Here is a 19,474-nt window from a genome sequence, read left to right on the forward strand (position 1 = left end):
CTCTTTAAAGAACCTTTGACTGAATGGTTCCTTCTATGGCATCGCCGTGAAGAACCTGTTAAGCGCCTTTATTTTTAAGAGTGTATCTTAGTGACACTAAGATAATGCCTGAAATTCACCTTTTTAAACAGCATAGCATTTGGGTTCAATGTTCTTTGAAAGATTTCAATTATTTTAAGCGTAAAACATAAATGTGTGCGTCTGTGAGTGCGATAAGTGCTACAGCAGAGCGAGGCGCTTCCCGCAGAGACGAGGGTCTGTCCTTCAGCTCTGAGGAGCTCCTGTGATGATTAGATGATGTTATCTGTGTTTGGTCTTCAGCTGCAGTTCAGGCCGTCTTCATATATTTAATTAAAATGCCATCGGCCAGTAGAAAGGCCAGTTATCTAACACAGACGCCTCTCTGCCCTCTAATTCAAAGATTATCTGCTGTGATTGGCGTCTGGATGTTGAGATGGAGCGAGTGGAGAAAAGGAACATGTGGTGAAATGACCCGACACACACACACACCGCTGTCACCTGACCGCTCCATTTCCATGGCAACTATCAGGCGAACAGCATCGCAGATGAACAGCTGTGGTTCTGTGCTGATCGCTGGAATGTACGATGTATGTCTGACATACTAATATACTGCTCTTACTAGTACTGCAGGTGTTTATATGTACAGATTCACAGATTATTCACTGTATTTTCCAAGAGTGCATGAATCACAATGCAATGCACTTGACTTGACTATGCATTGTTATTGCATTGAGATGTAATGCAGCCATAAAGCAGAACTGGACATGATGTTGTGTGCACATGAATGAGTATCATGACATACGCCACATGTAACTGTAAGGATGCAAATCAAAACACAATAACAAGTAACTAAGAGGAGGCTAAAAACATGAGATGCCTGAAAAATAATCCATATGTGCAATAAAACCATAGTCATAAATGTGAATTTAATGACAGTATTGTTTTATTTTAAGAAATTAATACTTTTATTTAGCAAGGATGCATTAAATTGATTAAAAGTGACAGTAAATACATGTATAATGTCACAAAACAATTATATTTCAAATAAATGCTGTTCTTTCTATTCATCTCTGAATCCTGAAAAATAAAATGTATCATGGTTTCTACAAAAATATTGGGCAGCACGACAATTCAACATTAATATCAACATTGATAATAAGCAGAAATGTTTCTTGAGCAGAATATCAGCATATTAGAATGATTTCTGAAGATCATGTGAAAATTCAGCTTTGATCACAGAAATAAATTACATTTGAACAGATATTCACATAGAAAACAGTTATTTCAATTGTAATAATATTTCACAATTTTACTGATTTTACTGTATTTGATTGAATAAATGCAGCCTTGGTGAGCCAGAGAGACTTCTTTAAAAATATATATTTTTTTAAATCTAATTTTTAATAGGATTTTTGACTTACTACTTAAAAGTGAGATGAAGATGCATGTTTATGATGCATGAATTTGAACAAATAAAACACAAAGTTCTACGTTATTTGATAAAACCTTTTAGGCAAACATTTACAGACTCAGGTGCGTAAACATGGTAAATGATCTTCTAACACCTTCAGAACAAACACCAGCATGGCATAGCATCGTTTATTATTTATTTTGGATGTAAGGAGACTTTCTTTTGTTGACAGTCAAACAGCTGCTACAGTAACAGCAGCGCTGCCAGTTTAATATTCCAGCTAGCAGGGAATGAATCGCTTTTGTGATTTCAAGCCTTGTTGTTATTGTTTACTAAAACATAACAGCAAGATCATTATAAAAATTTTAGGTCATTGAAAAAAAACAACAACAACAACAAAAAAAAAAAAAACTTAGGTGAAAAACTAAATGAAATAAAAAAAATAAAAAATTAAAAAAAACATTTTCAAACATTTTGAGTTTTCATTTTGATTTTATTCTTTAAACAATGCCAAAAGCACATAGAAAAATTACAAAAAATTAAAATTAAAACTGATAATGTAAAAATAATATATATTTCAGGATATTAATAAAAGCTAAATAGAAATATAACAAACAAAAACTTATATTAAAAAAAGTAAATGTAAAAAGCACATAGCAAAAGTGCTAAAACATATACTAAATTAAAATAAAAACTGAAAATATAAAAAAGCTAATTCAAAATATTAAGGAAATACATTTAAATATAAAAGCAATAAAGTTACAAACATAAAATTAACAACATTTCTGAAAGTATAGAATCAAAAGCAAATTCAAGGTATAAATAAATGTTGAATATAAATATAAAAAAGTAATGAAAATAACAAAATTACTAAAATTTTAAACTAAAATTAAAATGAAAACTGAAAATATAAAAACAAAAGCTAATTCAGTAATAGTAATAAAAAAGCTATTACTACATATAAAACTAATCTAAAATTTAAAAAAAAAAAAAAATTATGAAAAGGACAAAAGCACACAGCATTAAACCTAAACTAAAACTAAAAGCTAATACAATATATAATAAATATCTAAATAGAAATAAACTAATAAAAATGACATTAGAATGACACATAGAAAAATAACTAAAGCTTGAAATAAAATAAAATGAAAGCAAAAAAAAAAAAAAAAAAAGCTCATCCTAAATATGAATAAATACTATAATAATATTAAAATAATATTAAAATAACACACGTGCAGATTGAAACGGATGGCAGGGTTATGTTACAGTGGGCGGAGTGATTCTGTGGTCATGTGATCTCTCACTCACTGAGACTGACACCTCTGCCTCATTTACTGACTCTCTGCTATTGCTATTCTGCTGGCGTTAGTTTCTCTGGATGGCTGCCGGCGGAGGTCCGTCAGGGTCCTAACGAGTGAGTCCAGAGCGGCTGGGCCTGTCAGAGCAGAGCCGTCATTAGCAGCACACGCACTGATGACAGGCCCTGACCACACACACCGATACAGCTGACTGTGACAGAGAGAGACGGACAGATGACCGCAGCTGCTGCACTCAAACATTTACTCCCATCAAAGATGTAGACGAGTTTGGACAGATTTGGAGAAATGTAGCATTACATCGTTTGCTCAGCAATGGATGCTCTGCAGTGAATGGGTGCCGTCAGAAATTGTAAATTGTAAGAAACAATTTCATCATTAAGACATTTTTAACTACATTTTTTAACTAGACATTTTTTTAACTAGAGTCCATGATCTATAATAACACTTCCTCCATTGAAAAAGTCGTCTGGTCTTTGTTCTTCACTGGAGAAAATGTTATTATGGATAATGGAGTTAGTTAAAAACGTCTCGATGGATTTGTTTCTTACAAACACGCAGCTTTTCTCTTCTCAAGATGTTAACTGATGGACTGGAGTGGTGTGGATTACTTGTGGATTATTGTGATGTTTTTCTCAGCTGTTTTGACGGCACCCATTCACTGCAGTGGATCCTTTGCTGAGCAAGTGAAACAAACTCATCCTAATCTTAGACGGCCTGAGGGTGAGGACATTTTTAGCTCATTTTCATTTTTTGGTGAACTAATGCTTTAAAATTCTAAGTTTACTAGAAATTAGACAGATCTTCTGAATCAGAATGAGAATTGTCTATTCAAGTTTCACAGTCAAAATGTTTGTGAAAGGAAGGTTTTGGTGGTTAGTTTTTTTGGACCTCAATTACTGCTTTGTTGCAGCACTGAAAAGAATAAGTGTGAGAAACACATTTTACCCTCAAAAGGGTTTAAGAACCAGACAGCAAAAAGGCAGAGGCTTTTTACAAAAAAAAAAAAAAAAAAAAAAACTTTAGATGCTATTTATACTTGGTTTTAGTTAATTGGACTCCAGTGAGCAAAGAGTCACCAAGTAGTGAAACAAACATCAAGTAAATGTATTTTTTTGTTTTGTTTTTTGTATCCGTGCGAAATTTAGTTTGAACATAAAATGTGTTGGTCAAATTAACACAAAGGGAGCAACTATTTTCTTTTTTACCACAAAAGGTGTACATAATTTCTCATATTTTATATCGTTTAGTCCTTGACAAGCTATAACAGAGGTTTTCTGTTTTTCCATGAATCTTTGTTTTTATGTTTTATCTTAATTTTTTTGGCGAATTGCGTGGAAAACAATTAGTAACAAAAAAGTCATACCTGGATTTTCAACACAAGTTCAGGAGTGTTCGAAATGAAAGTCTGGATCTAGATAAAACACTCACATCTATATAAAGACACTAAGATTGTTTTAATGTGACCTTCATACAAGAAATAAAAAGATGTTCGTTTTAATAAAAATCAATGTGTGGAATATTAAAATCCAAAGAGCTGAGGAAACATTTAGTTCTGATGTTCTGCTCAGAGACACACCATTAAATATGAACTCATCCAGACTACAACTGATTTACATTGATTGTGCAGCGTCTGTGTGTGTGTGTGTGTGTGTGTGTGTGTGTGTGTGATCTGAGCTGCTGTGTAAGCATGTTGGCATTCTGCCTATTATGAGCTGCTGTAATCACTCATTAATAACGTGGAGTGTGTGTGAGAGATTGATTGAAAGTGTGTGTGTGTGTGTTAAAGTGCAACATTTCATTAACTCAAACACTTCACAAGCGCCAATCAAACTGACATGACTGTAGAACGAACACACACACACACACACACACAATCAGCCAGAGCTCAATTCTTCATTATATCAACAAACTGTTTTAACCCTAATAATGCATTTGGGTCCATTTTGATCCTGAAGAAATGCAATATTTAAAATTAAAAAAATAAATTAAATAAATTAAAAAAAAATTAAATAACCTTTAAATAGTTTCTAGGAAGGGAACAAAACTTTGCAAATGAGTTAAGCTCTTCAATATACACATTTATTTTTTCTGGTTATTTAGAAGTATTTTTTGAAAACTTTTCAGAGTAATAATTATGTTGTTTCGATATAGTTTTGTTAGAAATAAATATGTGGGTCTTCTAAGTTTGGACTGTTTTTGAGCAATAAAGTCAATTTAAATGATGTCAATTAATTCCAGTGGGTTTAATACTGGTATATTCTTAGAAATATTATATAATAATATATTCAAATAAGTTTAAATATAATTTCTTGCATCATAGTTTTTGTGTGTATGTGTGTGGTTCATATGTAATTTTAAATTTCAGATAATTTCTCCATTTTGTAATGAATCAAAAAGGCTAAATTTAGTAATAACATGGTAACATTCAAAACTTTATTCTTTTTTTAACATTTCACATTTTTTACAGAAGTTCAGACCGATCAGATACGATTTAGTTATGACTATTAAAAAAATAAAAATAAAAATAATGATTCTTCTTGTCAAAACAAACCTGGAAGATGAAAATAGTGCATAGATTTGAAATGCACTATGAGGGTTAAAGAAATGTTTTCAAATAATTCAAAAACATCCTGATGAAATAAACATTTTTCAAGCAACATTTTCCTTTTGGGTTTCAAAAAGGTAACTTTTTTTATTACTTATTTATTTTTTGTATAAATGAGGGTAAATAACTGATAACAATTCATTTTGGATGAATTATTCCTTTAAAAGTGTCTAACAGACTGTTTTATGCAGTGGCTGTGCTTCTTGTCAACTAACCCATCAAACATGAAGATAGAAGAGCCACAAGCACCAATCGAATGTCCCTGAAAGATGTTTTAATCTTTCATTGTACCTCAAGCATTTCAAGGATTCATTTATAACTCAAAGTAATTTCAAAATATGTTCATCATTGTTCTGTATAACGCTGAAGAAGAATTCTGTATCCATGGCAACTTGTCATCCTGGTTCCCAGCATCTTTTAATTTCCTTAAAGAGCACTGCTTTTTGTTTATCTGACAGACCTGATTGAAATGTAAAAACTGTCATCATGAAGGACAATAAATCTTATTTAGCAGCCATTACTGGCGTACAGACGTACAGTTTATAGACCCCATACACACACATCTTTGTTATACATTGTGATATTACGCAAATCATTCTTTGTCATTGTTGTTTCACTTACCATTTCTTTCCTCATTTTTGTATAGTGTATATGTTAAAAAATGCAAGATTTTCTGTATTTTGGGCTTGTCCCATACACAGACTTTGTAACTTCAACTCTATAAAAAAAAGTGTGTAACCTCAGAAAATCATGTGTTTTAATTTAATGTTTCTAGTTCTATTTGTATTTGTTGTGTGTCCCCAATAATACTGCTGTTATGCAGTCACACCAAGCATTTAAGTGAGTTTTTACATACAGTGTGTTCGGTTATGACTGAATGGTAGAGTGACAAGAGACCATAGAAGTCATTAATTTGACTATTTTTACATGACACAACACTTCTGGGGACATTTGACTAACCAGCTGTCCTGATATTTTAGATCAGCATTTATAAAAATTTAGTATGCTTGTACAACTCCATTGAATTAATTGCTTTTGCTTGTAATATTCTCAGTTGCACTTGAATACATGCAAATGCAAATCGTGATCTGAAAGTGGCTTCATTAGAGCTCATTACCAAATTAAGTAATATTGGAGAATTGAATTCTGAAGCAATCAATCTTCAATTTTATTCTAAATTGAATGTTAATTTGATTGTTGATTTTCTCTGTAAAGTGAAAAATGTCATTACCAGCACACCGAGTATCACACATTATACTACAATCCACCTGAAGGTTGATCAAAACCACAATCAAATCTTTATTATATTACTCTTTATTACTTATATCTTTTTTTTTACCATATATGTAACATAGTTTAATAAGGTTTCTCGTCAAGAGAGCCCCTAATTAACAAAATGTGTCGTGTTGCAGAAAACGCACACAGCCAGCAACTCTCGGCTTCACTCTGTCTGTCAGTCATTTATTTGTTGGCAAACAAGTTTCACTGTTACAACAAATATTAGTGAGAGGTCATTCAACCACAGGAGAAAAAAGGGATAAAAGAATAAATAAAATCATATTTGTAATGATAAAAAATCTAATATGTGCCACATTCATTTTACCCCCAGACATTTTTGCAGAATAGTGTGTACTTTTTCCCGCTCAGTGAAATAAATAGCCATTCATTCTCCGCCAGAAAAAAGCAAAAAAATTCAAATAAAAAAAATAAGCAAAAAGAAGGTATGCTGAATCTCTCCAGCTAAATCACACAAGTGCACCTCTGTCGCTCTGCCTGAATGAAAACGACCTCCGTTGATCATATACCGTGATACTTCTCATATCTCTACTCCAAAAGGACAACATATTTTCAATGTTGGGCTTCCTTTCTTCATTCATCTACAAACTGGGTGTCTATAAATCAAAGAGAATGAGGAAAAATAGGAATTCCTTTTTGTCTATCCTGTCATTTTTGTTCTACTTGCCATTATTCACACTGAAATGAAGACGTGAATGTAATAGATATAATTAAAAAAAGAGAGAGGGATCAAAACCTGTCGTTAAGGACGAGACCATCGGGAGAGAAAGGAAATGATCTGAAATCACCATGGTTACAGAAGCGGAGGGCGTAGGAACAGAATATGCACTATCCTGTGTAACACTAGTGTCTGTACATTTACATAGAAATATTGTATAATTCTCCGGTATTAGTTCTTCCCCCGCTTCTCGATATTTGTTATTAATACAGCAAAGAACAGAAATGACACTGGAGAGTGCGTGGTGAAGACGCCCTTCTTCGCATTGTTCTCCGTTGCAGCAAAACGTGCTGCTTTTCACCACGTGAGAAGAAGAAAAAATATTTAAAAAGCAAATATGGATACAGAAGGTATTAAAATAGTTTTCGAGTCACAGACTTGATTGGTGTTGACTAGACGCACTGAGCTACTAACAATGTTTTTTTGGCAGTTATTTGTATTCCTTCGGGGTCGCAGAGAGTAAAAAACCCTCGAAATCTCACACTCCCCACAAGGTTATACAGCAAATCCATTTTTGGGTCCGTTTTCCCTTGAAGTAGAAGTGCACGACTAATAAAATCCAAAGAATGTCAAGTTTCATTCCTCAACAAGCAAGAGTACCCATAATCCTCTCCTGAACGGAATACAAAATCGCCTCCCAAGGTTTGTTGCTGCAGTTAATTTCTCTGCGGACACGGAAAAGCAAAAGTGAACAACTGCGGACGACGGAACGGTACGGAAACGTAGAAGAGCCAGCGGAGGTCAAGATGTCATGGGTTTAGGGGTGTGAATACGGCGGGGTTTGGCGCCCTCTATAGGCTGGTGACCATGTGTGCGGTTTCCTGCGGCGTTTCTTCGGGCAAAAGCTCATCTTTGGGCGGGACGATAAAACCGTCGCTGCTGCCGCGGCCCAGCTGGTAGTAGCTATGCAGCTGGTGCAGATGGTTGCGCGAGCCCAAGTTGGGCATGCTCTTATAATAGACGTCGTCCGGCTCTCCGCTTCTGGGGAGCGTGTGCGTGTCACCGCCGCGGGGCAGTGAATGCGTGTCGGAGCGCTCGGGGTCGGGCAGCGTGGGCATGCTGGTGTAGAGCGAGTCTCTCTGCGGGGATGGAGTCTCTTCCGTTTGCTCCTCTGTAAGCAGAGGGAAGAAACTCTCGCTGTTTTCTTGCGGAAGGCGCCGTCGCGATGAAGAGGCCGAGCTGAAGGTGGAGGGAAGAGGCTGGATGTGGCGTGGCGGCGGAAGCAAGGGTGCGTTGGACTCCTCCCTGATCAGCTCCAGCCCCAGACTGTCCTCGTGCGGGAAAGACGCAGAGTCGTCCAGGCCCAACGCGAGATTGACGGGCAGCATGGGCGAGTCCTTCACCCCGCCTCCGTTGCTGACTTCGTTAACCAGCTTGTTCATGAGGTTGCGTCCGTGCTCGGCCGTGCGGTCATGGTTGTTCAGGTAGGTGGGCAGGTAGTTGGATGTGAGCTCTTTCAGGATCCGTTTCTCCAGCGTGGTCTCTTTGTGTACGTTGTACGTGCGGTCGATGATTTGCACGCAGTCGCTCATGTAATCGGCGCTGGCCAAGCTGTAGCTGTTGCCGTGGTTACCATTCAGTGGTAGAGTATCCATGGCACTTGTATCCCGAGCATTGTTCAGGATTCCCTCTGCAAGACGGAGAGTCAGAGAGAAGAGTAATTAAAATCACTTGCGCCTGGCGCATCTGTAAGACCGACATGCAAAACGGATCGCTGAAACAAAAACGAAAAACCTTGAAACCGTTCGTCCCTGAGGTGGACACTCATTGAGCTTCCAAACCAGTGCTATTTTGGGTATTGGATCGGATTCATCAGGGGTTCAAGGCTGATGTGAGGTTTAAAACTCATTCCAGAATTCACTGAAACGTGCCAGCTAAGCCTGCGATAATGGACTTACCTGTCAAAATCATCTTTTGGCTATAAATTTGCAACCTCGATTGTTCTCATCTCACATATCAAATAACACACAAATCACTCTGCAAAGCCAGCAACCACAACATAAACACAATGCACGAACACAAACACACAACAATACATGACAGCTAATGCACGTAAAAGCTTTCGACAAACCAAATCATGCTGGCCTTTATATAACACTAATATATCATTAGGTACAGAGAGAGCAGCTTCTCCGCCTATAGATTTCTCTAAGTTAATTAAATTTTGCATATTATCAGCGTCTTGATGTTAACTTCTTCATGAAAAGAAGTGTGCAAGCGTGGGCTATTAACACACTCCCACACTCATATAACAATTTGTGGGAGCACTTTCTTATTTACCAATTTTTAGCTGCATCATTTGGGCATAAACAAATAAATAGCATTGGTTTTACTTATCAGTGGCTTAGACAAATATGCAAATTTTAATTAGGGGAAAAAGACCAGGGTGGCAAAACACCGAATTGTCCACTCAGCTTCTATTTTAACAAAAGCATCACTTTGAAATTAGGTTTTCATTTTAATGAGGTTGAGAGTGCTCTCTGATTAGAATATTGACTAAAACATCTCTTAGCAGAATGGCGTTTACTATAGTTTTAAGGAAAGAGTAATAACGTTAAGGGAAATTACATTTGGTAAGCAATGTTTAGTTTGACTCCCATACTTGTCTCTCTGTAGGGCTCTTAAAGGACAGCATGGAAAAGGAAAGAGAAAAAGGTACAGGTAAGCATTCACAGTGACTGCTCAAATAGAACATGCACACAGATTAATGAAGCGCAGGTAAACGGTTACGCTCAACCTCCTCGTTTCACCTCTCAAATACAGACACACACCCCCATTTCCCCTTGCAAATCCCAGGATGCACATGTAAATGCCATAAAATTGTGCTTTAAAGCCCCCTGAATGTCTGGAGGGTGCAGAAATGGCTTCTGTCTCCATTAGTGACGTGCTCTGCTCTGAACGCGGTTCCACGGTTAGACTTGTATTCGGTAAGAGAGTTATTGATCGGGCTAAAGAGGAACATTAAAAGTGGCCTGGGATCTATTCGTAATTTCTGGGCTTTTATTGATATTAGATTTCAAGGTCGCTACAATCTTGTCAACGTAGATGAAGAGGTTGTTATCCAGCGCTCGCCCCTCCCTACTGACGTTGTCCAGAAACGCATCTGTCTCTCTGTCTCTAGATCCTTCTGAATTCTTTCTGATCTATGCGTTAGTGGAGGTGGCGGTAACAGGTGGTGACGGGGAGAAAGCAGATCACCAGTGCAACAGACAGACAGGGCGAGACGGAGTGAGACAGCTGCAAGCAGAGATGCGTTACTGCTAATAGGAGAAGCCAGGCCTCCTGCGGGCATCTCAGCGTGAGAGCGTGGTAGATTCATGTTCTAAAAGAATTCCGATAGGCGTATGAAGTATTGCTTTGAAAAAAACAGACCTTTTTTCCATGCAGCTCTGAAAAAGTGTGCTCTGTTGAGGTGCATCAGTGCTGTGACACCCACAAAAAAACTTCTAGCATCTGTCCAAACCCTTCTGCCTGAGACACATGAGAGTGGCATGTCTTCATAAGAGTGGACGTATAACGAGTGCATGTATAGTGCATGTAAGTGTCATTATACCATGCTCATCCTGAAATGCCAGGCTATAATGCATGTATAAAGTCTGCAGTCGCATTTATGTTATACCATGCTCATCCTAAAATGCCATGGCTCCTGCAAGCATTGCAGCATGAGCGCATGGTAGATTTCAAGTCTAAACACTTGTGTGAAGCCTTAATGCGTGTTTTGCATGCAAGGAGCCCATTTATTGTTTTTAGTTGCGTCAGTGTCGTGACACACCACAGAAATACCTAGCGCCTAAAGACCAGATGATTTGGTATTGTGATTCAAGTTACAGTCGCATTTCTGTTTAGTTAAAAAACAGTGTCATACCATGCTCCTCCTGAAATGCCAGGCATTAATGCATGTATGAAGTTTGCAGTCACATTTATCATCACATGCTGGTACTGAAATGCCATGGCCAAAATTGCAGCATGAGGGCATAGTAGATTTCTGGTCTGAAGGAGCACTCAAGATGTGTGAAGTCTTACTGAATATTTGCATGAAAGGAATGCATTTATTGTTTTCAGCTGCAACAATGCTTTGACATGCCACTAAAACTGTGTAGCGTCACTGTCCAAACCCTAATGCACGAGGCACATTAGACCGGTATGTCTTCAGTCCAGTGTGGACAGTTTTGTCTTGTTATTAAGCACTAATGCAAGCACAAAATTGCAGTCACATTTCTCTCTAGATGAAAAAATTGTTATCACTTGCTTGTCCTGAAATGCCAGGACTACTGCAAGCACTGCGGCATGAGTGCATGGTGGATTTCTGGCCAAAGTGTTTGCATACAGGGAATGCATTCATTGTTTTCAGCTGCATCAGTGCTGCAACATACCACAAAAACTGTCTTGCATCGCAGTCCAAACCCTTCTGCATGAGACACATTAGACCGACATATCTTCAGAAGAGTGGAATATTTCATCTTATCATTTAGCACTAATGCATGTATAAAGTTTGCAGTTGCATTTCTGTATAGATGAAAAAATAGTTATCCCTTGCTCGTCCTGAAATGTCAGATCTTCTAAAGCATGAGTGCATGGTGGATTTCTAGTCTCAAGGAACACTCAAAACATGTGAAGTCTTACTGAGTGTTTCGCATACAGGAGGCGCATTCATTCTTTTCAGGTGCATCAGTGTTGTGACGCCACATAAATGTCTAGAGCCGCTGTCCAAATCCTTATGCATGAGGCATATGACTGATATGTCTTCAGTCCAGAGTGGACAATTTTGTCTTGTGATTCAGCACTAATGCATGCATAAATTTGTAGTCGCATTTCGGTCTAGAGGAAAAAATGGTTTTCCCTTGCACCTCCTTAAATGCCAGGCCTTTTGCAAGCATTGCAGCATGAGTGCATGGTAGATGTCTGGCCTGAAGGAACAATCAACTGCATGAATGCTGCAACATGCCACAAAAACCGTGTAGCATCGCTGTCGCATTAGACTGGCATTATATTCAGAAGAGTAGACTATTTTGTGTTATGATTCGGCACTGATGCATTTATAAAGTTTGCAGTCGCATTTCTGGCTAGATGAAAATGTCCTTATCCCATGCTTGTACAGGGTCTCGAGGTCATTGCAGCAGATTTTTGGTCTGCAGATGTACTGTAATGAAATCTTACTGAGTGTTTCGCATGCAAGAGGCAAGTTAATTGCTTTGAGTTGCACCAAGTCTAGTGTGACTGTCCAAACTCATCTGCACCAGACACATTAGTGTGACGTGTCTTCAGAGGAGCGGGTGATTTGATTTTACTCTGCAATTAGGCACTAATGCATATAAAGATTGAGTCGCATTTCTGTCATGCCGCTAAATGTAGCCATCAGTTATTATAATTATTTCAGATCTATGAACTCATTTTTCATTGGGAATTACGTGTTTGTTTGGACCAGACTGTACCAGACAAAAGACAAAGATGACCGCAGACACGTTCAGCTTGAAGCAACATAGCGGAGCCCTTTTCCCCAACTCACGCACACACACACACACACACACACACAGTTAGTGCACTGGAAGTCAAAGCAACGGAAGAATGCAGCACACCTTGAGCGTTGTACATGCTGAGGGTGGGGTTGTTATAGACGGCTGATTCGCCCAGTAAGGTGTTATAGGGGTTGTTAGAGGCGTGAGCACGCAGCAGAGTGTTTGGGATGAGGTGATTGGCCATGGCACCTGATACAGCCGCACAGATGGAGAGAAGAACACACAGAGAAGATCAAACAAATGCAGCAACAATGTTAGCATCGTTATCATACAGACGTCTCATCAGCAGCCACAGAAAAAAAAGCATGAGCATTCAACCAATGTTAGCATTCTAATCTCATCAGAGACTCTGACGGTCTATGTGAGTGAGTGATGCAGTGCATTTTGGAAACACATTATCTCTTTTACAAAGGCCAAAAATATTGATGACTCATTTTGCACCTAGAGCATATAATTTTTCCCCCAATCAAATGCTTTCTAGAATATATGGAAGCCCATTTCCACTAAATAAGAAAGAAAAATAATGCTGTATTAAATCATAATTATGACATGAATCACAATGATGCTACCTGGTCTCATGGCATAAACGTACCTGGGGGCACTTTTTAGTGAGACGCAAAATCCGTACCAATAAGTACATGTCACTGCAGTTTCCAAAAGAAATGAACACAATTACTTGAAGAATACCATGTTATGACTTCTAAACAATATTAATATCCTGGGAGATTTGAAAACTGATGCTTTTGAACGTTAGCATCACACATATGCTAAAAAGTGCTCCCAGGTACGTTTATGCCATGAGACCAGGATGCAATGATGAGATACTAAGTCATGATGAGATAAAAGTATTTCATCTCACAATTTCTATTTTCTGTCATAATCTCATAAAGGTTTTTATCACATAATGACGTATCTCATAAATATGAATTCTCATACTTTAGACTATCTCATAATAATGACAGTATCTCATAATTTGGACACTGTCAGTTTTGATTTTTACGTAATAACTGACCTTTTATCTCACAATTTATATGTTCTGTCATAATCATATAACTCTTTTATTGCATAATTATAACTTCTCATAATTTCAACCTTTTCTCATAATATTAAGTTTATCTCTTAATTATGTCTTATCTCATAATTTTGACTCGTCAATTTCGTCTTTATGTAATGACTGTTTTTATCTCACAATTTCCATGTTCTGTCAGTCTCATAATCACATAATTATGAGTATCTCAATCACATAATTATGACTTTTTATATCATAATAATGATTTATCAAAACATTTTTTTTTTTTTGTGTGGCAGAAAAAGTCTTCCATACAAATGAGAATCTTCCTCCCCCTAATCACCTACTGTACATCTGACTAGCGATAGCATGAAGCAAATCATGTTTCACATCTGCGATGTAAACAAAAGGCTAGTGGTTATTTAAAAAGGGACAAAACCTTTATGTTCTGCTCAAACTTCCCTTAAAGCAGGAAAGAAAACTCTGCCCATCAAACCATTCCATAGAGTGTTTAATATTCGCAGCAGTGGTGATAAATAGGGATGCATTTACAGACAGAACTTCTCTGAAAGGTTGTTAACATGCAAGCGTGCTTTAACATTCTGACAGTTCTATCTCTCTAAGATGTTGTGTCTTGAAAATTCATCCCCTTTAAAGCACCTCTTTTGTAACAAATTCTCCTCCATCTTCTTCACTTTTGGGACAATTACTGCTGGATTGAAATTGCCTGCTGTGAGCAGTGTTTCTATTATTGTGCATAATCTCTCGGCAGGCGCACACAGAATCTGTGCACACCCATTTCCACAAAATTGGATTGTCACAAAGCTCTACATATCCCGCCCCTTGTGTTTGTTTATGACATATTTTAGCTAATTTAATTATGCTTTTAGTTATCGATAAGAATGTTAATGCTTTCAGCTCAGTTCTCGTTTTTTGACTTTGCAAAAACAAGACTTGTTATAGCCTATTTTTGTTGTTGTTATATATCTGCCCATTTAACACAAATAAACCATACTGGATGTGATCCTAACATGAGTCATTCAGACGACCTACAAAAAAAAAAAAAAAAAAGTCATTGTATAATGTGTTAGATTCTCCAATGAAGACTGTGTCCAATATGAGCTCATTTATTCTACAGAATTTTGATCGTGAGTATCAGCATAGGCACGTTTATCATGCTGTCGGCTAATTATACACCTCTGAAAATCATACGCTGAACACTGAGATAAGCACCTTCAGTGATACGACACAGAAAGCAAGACAGACAGGGAGGTTCTCTGAGGTTGAGCTTTAAATGCAGAGGAAATTATTACACAGATTGACCTTTGACCTCCACGGTGTTTGCACAGAAGGTCCTGACCTCTGAAAAAATCTCTCCAAAAGTGAGCTAAACCTCCATGGCAACAACATCCCTTTGAAGAGGTAAAAATGATTCATAAACAAATTATGGCTGTCAGAACTAACACATTAACATGACTAAAAATGTGTAATGTCTAATTATTAAAATTTGTGCAGTTAACCCATTTGCCAAGTTTTATAAGCTAAACACTATAATTTAGCAGAAGACGTCTCAAGATGACTAAGACTAAAACCATAAAGTATTAGGGTAGCAGTAGTAGCACTATGTATTTACTACTATATTATATAAACATACTTAGTGCTTTCTATATATACACAGTTATATAGTATATATACAGTGGGGCAAACAAGTATTTAGTCAGCCACCAATTGTGCAAGTTCTCCCACTTAAAAAGATGAGAGAGGCCTGTAATTTTCATCATAGGTATACCTCAACTATGAGAGACAAAATGAGAAAGAAAATCCAGAAAATCAAATTGTAGCATTTTTAAAGAATTTATTTGCAAATTATGGTGGAAAATAAGCATTTGGTCAATAACAAAATTTCATCTCAATACTTTATTATATACCCTTTGTTGGCAATGACAGAGGTCAAATGTTTTCTGTAAGTCTTCACACACTGTTGCTGGTATTTTGGCCCATTCCTCCATGCAGATCTCCTCTAGAGCAGTAATGTTTTGGGGCTGTCGCTGGGCAACACGGACTTTCAACTCCCTCCAAAGATTTTCGATGGGGTTGAGATCTGGAGACTGGCTAGGCCACTCCAGGACCTTGAAATGCTTCTTCTGAAGCCACTCCTTCGTTGCCAGGCGGTGTGTTTGGGGTCATTGTCATGCTGAAAGACCCAGCCACATTTCATCTTCAATGCCCTTGCTGATGGAAGGAGGTTTTCACTCAAAATCTCACGATACATGGCCCCATTCATTCTTTCGTTTACACGGATCAGTCGTCCTGGTCCCTTTGCAGAAAAACAGCCCCAAAGCATGATGTTTCCACCCCCATGCTTCACAGTAGGTATGGTGTTCTTTGGATGCAACTCAGCATTCTTTGAGTTTTTACCAAAAAGTTCTATTTTGGTTTCATCTGACCATATGACATTCTCCCAATCCTCTTCTGGATCATCCAAATATTCTCTAGCAAACTTCAGACGGGCCCGGACATGTACTGGTTTAAGCAGGGGGACACATCTGGCACTGCAGGATTTGAGTCCCTGGCGGCGCAGTGTGTTACTGATGGTAGCCTTTGTTACTTCGGTCCCAGCTCTCTGCAGGTCATTCACTAGGTCCCCCCGTGTGGTTCTGGGATTTTTGCTCACAGTTCTTGTGATCATTTTGACCCCACGGGGTGAGATCATGCGTGGAGCCCCAGATCGAGGGAGATTATCAGTGGTCTTTTATGTCTTCCATTTTCTAATAATTGCTCTCACAGTTGATTTCTTCACACCAAGCTGCTTACCTATTGCAGATTCAGTCTTCCCAGCCTGGTGCAGGTCTACAATTTTGTTTCTGGTGTCCTTTGACAGCTCTTTGGTCTTGGCCATGGTGGAGTTTGGAGTTGGACTGTTTGAGGTTGTGGACAGGTGTCTTTTATACTGTTAACGAGTTCAAACAGATGCCATTAATACAGGTAACGAGTGGAGGACAGAGGAGCCTTTTAAAGAAGTTACAGGTCTGTGAGAGCCAGAAATCGTGCTTGTTTGTAGGTGACCAAATACTTATTTTACAGAGGAATTTACCAATTAATTCTTTAAAAATCCTACAATGTGATTTTCTGGATTTTTTTTTTTTTCTCATTTTGTCTCTCATAGTTGAGGTATACCTGTGATGAAAATTACAGGCCTCTCTCATCTTTTTAAGTGGGAGAACTTGCACAATTGGTGGCTGACTAAATACTTTTTTGCCCCACTGTAGATAACTACATACACATGCTTAGTAATTTAAGTTTATATAATACAACTTTACTCTCAGCTATAGTCATAGGTAATACATGAAAAAAAACCTAAATTGACAAGTCAAAAATATGAGATACTGTCATAATTATGAGAAAAATGGTCAAAAGTTAAACTTTATGAGATGCTAAGTTATAATTATGAGATAGTCTAAATTATGACAAAGGTCAAAATTAAAAGTCAAAATTATGAGATAATATTTCATAATTATGAGATAAAGTCTAAATTATGACAAAGGTTGAAATTATGTGACATAATTATAATTAACAAATAAAAAGTCTATCTCACTATGACCCATTCATAATGACTGATTGGTTTAACAAAAAACAAAACAAAAGTGTGATTAAATAATTAAAATAATTCAATAATAAACTGTAGTTATTATTTATATATTTACACTAACTGGCAGTCCTAAAATAAGTTTTAAAATGTTTTTTTGACTACAGAATGTTTTCTGTAGTTATTGTAATTCTTTGATGGTTTTGTGTCTCTCAGAGTGTAATCCGTCCTGTGACAGGCGGGTGACTCAGTAAACGTGTGTGTGTGTCTTGATGAGTCTTGTGATTTCTCTGTATGTCTCTCACACACTCCTCCTCTGAGTTGGGCTTTGTGTCTCTGGTTAATACGTCTGTCCGCTCTGAGCAGCATGAGTGATGAAGCGTCTCTCACACACACACACACACACACACACACGTCTGGGTTAAGTGCTGAGAGCCTAATTATTGCCATCGTGACACTTCCTCTCTCTAGAGAGGGTCAATCCATCATCATAACAGAACATTAGTGTCTCACTGATCAGAACGCAGACAGAGAGAGAGACAGACTGAGAGAAATCAGCTTCACAGAGGTGTCTGATATTCAGAGCAGATCTTCATTCCCTTGCACACCGGTCTCTCTCTCTCTCTCTGTGTGTGTGTGGGGGGGGGGAGGGCTTTCAAAGCCAGAGTTTAAGCACAAAATTGTTCTTATAAGTGAGCTAAATCTGATAAATCCTGCCTCGACTGGAAAAAATTGCTCATATATCTAGTATTTATTTATTTTTTGTACATTTTTTTTAGAAGCGTTTGACATTATCTGGATAGTTTTATGGCACTTTCCTCAAATAAAGGTGGTATTTTTAAACATCAAAGATCTTTATTGGGATCAGGGCATTGACGCATCTTAACATGCTCACCTCCATCCCTCAATAAATGTATAGATTTATTAGTTTAGATGTCCTATTTCACATCAAATTACATAAACAAGAGTGATTTTATATACACAGAAAGAATATTAAATGCAAGTAGTGTTTACTTTAATTAAAACAAAAATCAAAATCAAAATCAAAAGATTGGTGAATTCTATTCTATCATCATTCAGTGTAAAAACTATTTTAGGCTTGTTATTAAATATGTCTGACATTACTTTTTTGGTATGTGAGCTATTGGTACACTGAATGACATTTTAGAGGGTGTCTTCTGTGAATCATGCTAAAAATGCATGATAGTCATTATTATTATATATTACAACACAATCTTAATTACACTAAAATAACAGAGAGGAAAACACAAAAAATCTATTTTCTTGAATGCGTTTGGCAAGCTCAAGAAAAATGTGAAAAACGGACACTTGTGGCAGTATTTTGTGTGTTATTTGTGGAAAGTGGCTTATTTTCTTGCACTGAAGCGGCGTGAGTCTGCGCTGGTGACCTGCTCTCGGTGAATTAGCCTGAGATGTTCTTCTGTCCTGTCCAATCGCTCTGCTTTCAGCATCTGCATTGCTGAGGCCTGCAGCTCACTGCTGTCATTTCACTCAACTGGAAATGTTTCGTATTAAGATACGGCATATTCCACGCTAATTAAATCCTCATGCACCTGTTTACCTCTCATTTACACAACATACACAGAGATTGAGCGAGCATGAATGTAATCTAAATGGAAATTAAATGAGCTTCTTTACATTTAGCTGACAATTATTAAAAAGTTCTTAACTTTAACTTTCAGGACTCTTTTCTATTTTCTCCTTATCTCAACACACAACTTCAAGTCTTTAAAGTTTAATTACCAGTTTTTCTTTTTATTTTACTGGCCACAAAAATAGACTTATTTGCATGTTCTGGTTTTTCTGAACTTTTCTCACGCAATTAAAGCAGCATTTCAGACGCACGGCAAGAGAAACTCACAGACTCTGAATTTACTTGTAAATGTTTAATGTATTGAATGTCAGGATTGGAAAGATCTTCATTAAAGAAACATAAGCGCAGTTTTAAGTTTTATCTGTAGATACGAAATCT

General features: G+C 37.3%; 1 protein-coding gene across 1 annotated transcript in view; it reads right to left on the minus strand.

Moving 5' to 3' along the window:
* Positions 1-6,652: 6,652 nt before the first annotated feature.
* The window catches only part of LOC131544472 (adhesion G protein-coupled receptor L3-like), a 309,135-nt gene continuing 296,313 nt past the window's right edge, over positions 6,653-19,474 (minus strand). Inside the window, 2 exon segments of the mRNA XM_058782694.1 lie at positions 6,653-9,000; positions 12,947-13,075. Coding sequence (XP_058638677.1) covers positions 8,162-9,000; positions 12,947-13,075 — 968 coding nt within the window. The 3' untranslated portion in view covers positions 6,653-8,161.

Source organism: Onychostoma macrolepis, chromosome 07, assembly GCF_012432095.1.
Source record: "Onychostoma macrolepis isolate SWU-2019 chromosome 07, ASM1243209v1, whole genome shotgun sequence".
Taxonomy (NCBI): domain Eukaryota; kingdom Metazoa; phylum Chordata; class Actinopteri; order Cypriniformes; family Cyprinidae; genus Onychostoma; species Onychostoma macrolepis.